We start from the raw sequence: 3253 nt of genomic DNA on the forward strand, positions 1-3253 counted from the left end.
AAATCCCCAGCGGGAGAGCAGGGAGCGAATCTGATAAGTGACGGAAAGTTGGGAGTATCGGCAAGCTCTGTGCCGTAATATGCCAGCTGTCCGAGCTGGTAAGTATCCAGAGGCCCCCCCAGAAAAGTAGAGCCAAAGTCAGCGCCAAGACTTGTCCTGGGAGATGCATGCCAAAGCCGTTGGGTTGGATCATGAGTTGCTGGGGGTCCACGGTGGCATCCCCAACCTGTGCGGCAGGATAGTGGGCATGCTGACCCCCCAACAAATCCGATGGCGCACGTCCTTGCGCACCCATCTCGAGCCACGCCGAGAGGTTCGCGTCCCGCCCGGAGGGGCAGTAGGAGCCAATCTCGGGGCCATCGACGTCGTCATCCCGCCACTGTGCGTCCGGCGAGTGCCTTTGTGGCCCTCGCGTTAGCCCCGTGGTTGCCAAAGCGCGTTCTTTGGATTATACTTACATGGGGAGTCGGGCCATCCTCGAGACCTTGCGTCAGCTCCACAGAGCCGCGAGACAAATAAGCCAAGGGAGTTGTCGAGCAGGGTTCTTGCGGGCCGAGCGGACTCTCGTCTCCACCAAGAGAATGTCAGGAACGGAGGTTTGATGGATTTGGATCACCGTCGGTGTGACAGTGGTGTCGTGGTAGTTTACTCGATGGGGACACAAGCGGAGCTGGATCAATGCCCGCACCTCGTGTGGAGTGGGAGGACCACCCGCACTGGCCACAGCGGCAATTGTCGCTCTCAAATATCCTAAACCCGTTTGAGATTCCTCAGTGTGCTCCTCGGTCGCAAACGGGATGTGGGGCAGGGGCATAGACCCTCAGGAACTGCCTCGTTGGGCCCGCGGTCATGTTGCAAACGCCGCGGGCGAAGGAGAAGCCAGACTGAGACCGGAGAGCCTCGCCAAGAGGAAGACGCAGTGAGGCCGCCATGAGGCCCGCCATTTGAGGCCCACTGCAGGTCGAGGGCGCGATATGGGACAAGGGTTCCATTGGTTGGCTGGACCCTCACCCCCTTTTCCTGGACCAACCAGCGCTGGGGGGTAGGAGGCAGTTTGGCAGACTCCCAGAGAGCCCAAAATTGTTGGAACACGTTGGTAATGCTTAAAAGCCCGAGGGGTCTCGAGGGGTGGTCTGTTGGGCTTTCTGATTGCTTCGGCGCTTAACCGGGACGTCCTCACAAGCAGCGGCTACCCAGAGAGCCTTGTACGCCTCCGGGCCCCGGCCGGGCCGGTATCCGTGTCACCCACCATGCGGTCCCCTCTGAGCAATGACGAGGCTGCCTCAAGGCAAAACATCGAAGATGGAAAGAACCAACAGCCAAGAAAAGGCATCAGTCGTCTCTAGATGGTGAATCCCTATAAAGGCCTGATGTTGGTGGTTTCTTGTAGGTGATCGGCACAAGGACAAATGTTGAATTCTTGAATTCTTGACTCAGTCCAGTCTGCCCACTCCTAGTTTGCTCCAAATCCCCATTTTCCCCGCTTCCTTGGCTTTCCTGAATTTCCTGTCTGCTCGGCTAGTCAGCCGCAGTGAACAGCCTCGACATGTCCGACCCAGTACCCCTTCCCCCAAGCCTTGGGAGGCGGTTTTACGAGCCCATCATCTTGTTATCTGCCCTCAAAGGGGTCTACGGACAAGACAAGAGCCTTGTGGAGCCCGACCTCGAAGGTAGCACGGGAAAGTCTCCGAAGCAGGTCTACTTCTGTTTTCTGAATAAGCTCAGTCAGATATGCGACAGCCAAAAAAAGCAAGACCTCGGCAAGACTGTCAGCGCCATTGTGGCTCTTGAACCGGGCAGCATTGAGTACCGCTTAGCGTCCAATAGGCGGGATAGCCGTGAGCTGGCCGCGACCACGGAATACTTAACCGACATCCTGAACGTCCTCGGCCATGTCACAGACGGACAAATCAATGATAAGGCTTTTATGGCCACCGTCTCCTCTGACATTCTGCGCAAGGTCCTCGGGTTCAACCGCCCTCGAATTGAGGTTTATCTGAACGAGCTAGTTGAGGCAAATCAGCTAGGTTTCTGCATCGAATCTGCTACTACGAGCGAGACGCCTGACGGTGAGTAGCCTTGATCACATACCTACGATGATTGTTGCCCTGCGTCACGTCAGTTCTGATTGTTACTTCCAGGCAGGTCGGTTGCCGAAGCACTGAGCAGTCTCCGCCCACATCTTGAAGCGGCCAGAGGTGCTTCACAGCTGAACAATGAGGAGTGTAAGTAAACCCAGGGCCTCATAGAAAACCACGACAACCACTTACAACCCCATAAGTTGTCCGCCATCGCCGAAGCCCTCCTCCAGACCATTGACCTGCACTACTGGCGCACCCTCGAAGACTACATGAAGCAAAAGACCCGCGGCGACAATAACGTAGTCGACAGCCCCTGGAACGACATCCGCCACGCCCTCGGCCGCCTCCTCTCCTACTTCATCGCCATCAAAGTCCTCATCTCCGCCCGCAAGTTCTGGCCACGCCTCTTCGTCGACTTCGAGGTCACCTACATCCCCTCCAGCGAACCCCAACCTGACCCGCCCGGCATCCGGCGCAACGCGGAAAGGCATCATCCGCCGCATGTCTCGCAGCAAGGAGATCGCCGACGCCTACCAAAGCCACGCCAAACACCTGCAGGCCTTCAAGCTCGACGATCGCATCCGCAAGCGCGCCAAGTCCGACTCCTTCCGCCCCATCGTGCACGCCGAGGTCAACCTCCTCGCCTCCGTGCTCGCCTCGCAGGCCGCCGCGGAGCGCGAGGGCGAGGATCCGCTGCGCTTCTTCCACGAGGCCGATTTCGGCGCCTACATCGGCAGCAGCAAGCCGACCTGCCTGCTGTGCAGCCAGTACTTTGCCGCGCACCCGGGCCAAGGTCGGCTGTCGCGAGTCGCACGGCAACCTCTACCACAACTGGCGCGCGCCGGACGTGATGCCGGAGCAGGGCCCGCCGCGGCCAAGGAGCGCTGCGACATCCTCGAGGCCATGGTCAAGGAGTGCGCAAGGAGGCCACGCGCGCGATCCGGGACCGCTCGTATACGCGGCGGAAGCATGATTCGTGGGGTACGCCGACGAATCCGCTGTGGAGTACGGTGGTTGAGGGGAGTTTGGGGAGGGGGAGTTTGGGGAGGGGGGGTGGGGAGGATGAGCTGGTGAGTCAGTTCGGGCAGGTTAATTTGGATGGGAGGAGGTCGGTGAGGAGCGGGCTGGATATGGCGTCCGTGAGGAGCGGCGGGAGGGTGCCGGGTAGAGCG

General features: G+C 59.3%; 1 protein-coding gene across 1 annotated transcript in view; it reads left to right on the forward strand.

Moving 5' to 3' along the window:
- Positions 1 to 1546: 1546 nt before the first annotated feature.
- CHGG_04122 (uncharacterized protein) overlaps positions 1547 to 3253 on the forward strand; it is a gene marked incomplete at both ends in the record, with an annotated part of 1970 nt that continues 263 nt past the window's right edge. Inside the window, 3 exons of the mRNA XM_001223335.1 lie at positions 1547 to 2069; positions 2123 to 2145; positions 2385 to 3062. Of these exons, the coding sequence (XP_001223336.1) occupies positions 1547 to 2069; positions 2123 to 2145; positions 2385 to 3062 (1224 nt within the window). The remainder of the gene's footprint in view (positions 2070 to 2122; positions 2146 to 2384; positions 3063 to 3253) is intronic.

This window comes from Chaetomium globosum, genomic scaffold (genome assembly GCF_000143365.1).
Source record: "Chaetomium globosum CBS 148.51 scaffold_4 genomic scaffold, whole genome shotgun sequence".
NCBI classification, from domain to species: Eukaryota; Fungi; Ascomycota; class Sordariomycetes; order Sordariales; family Chaetomiaceae; genus Chaetomium; species Chaetomium globosum.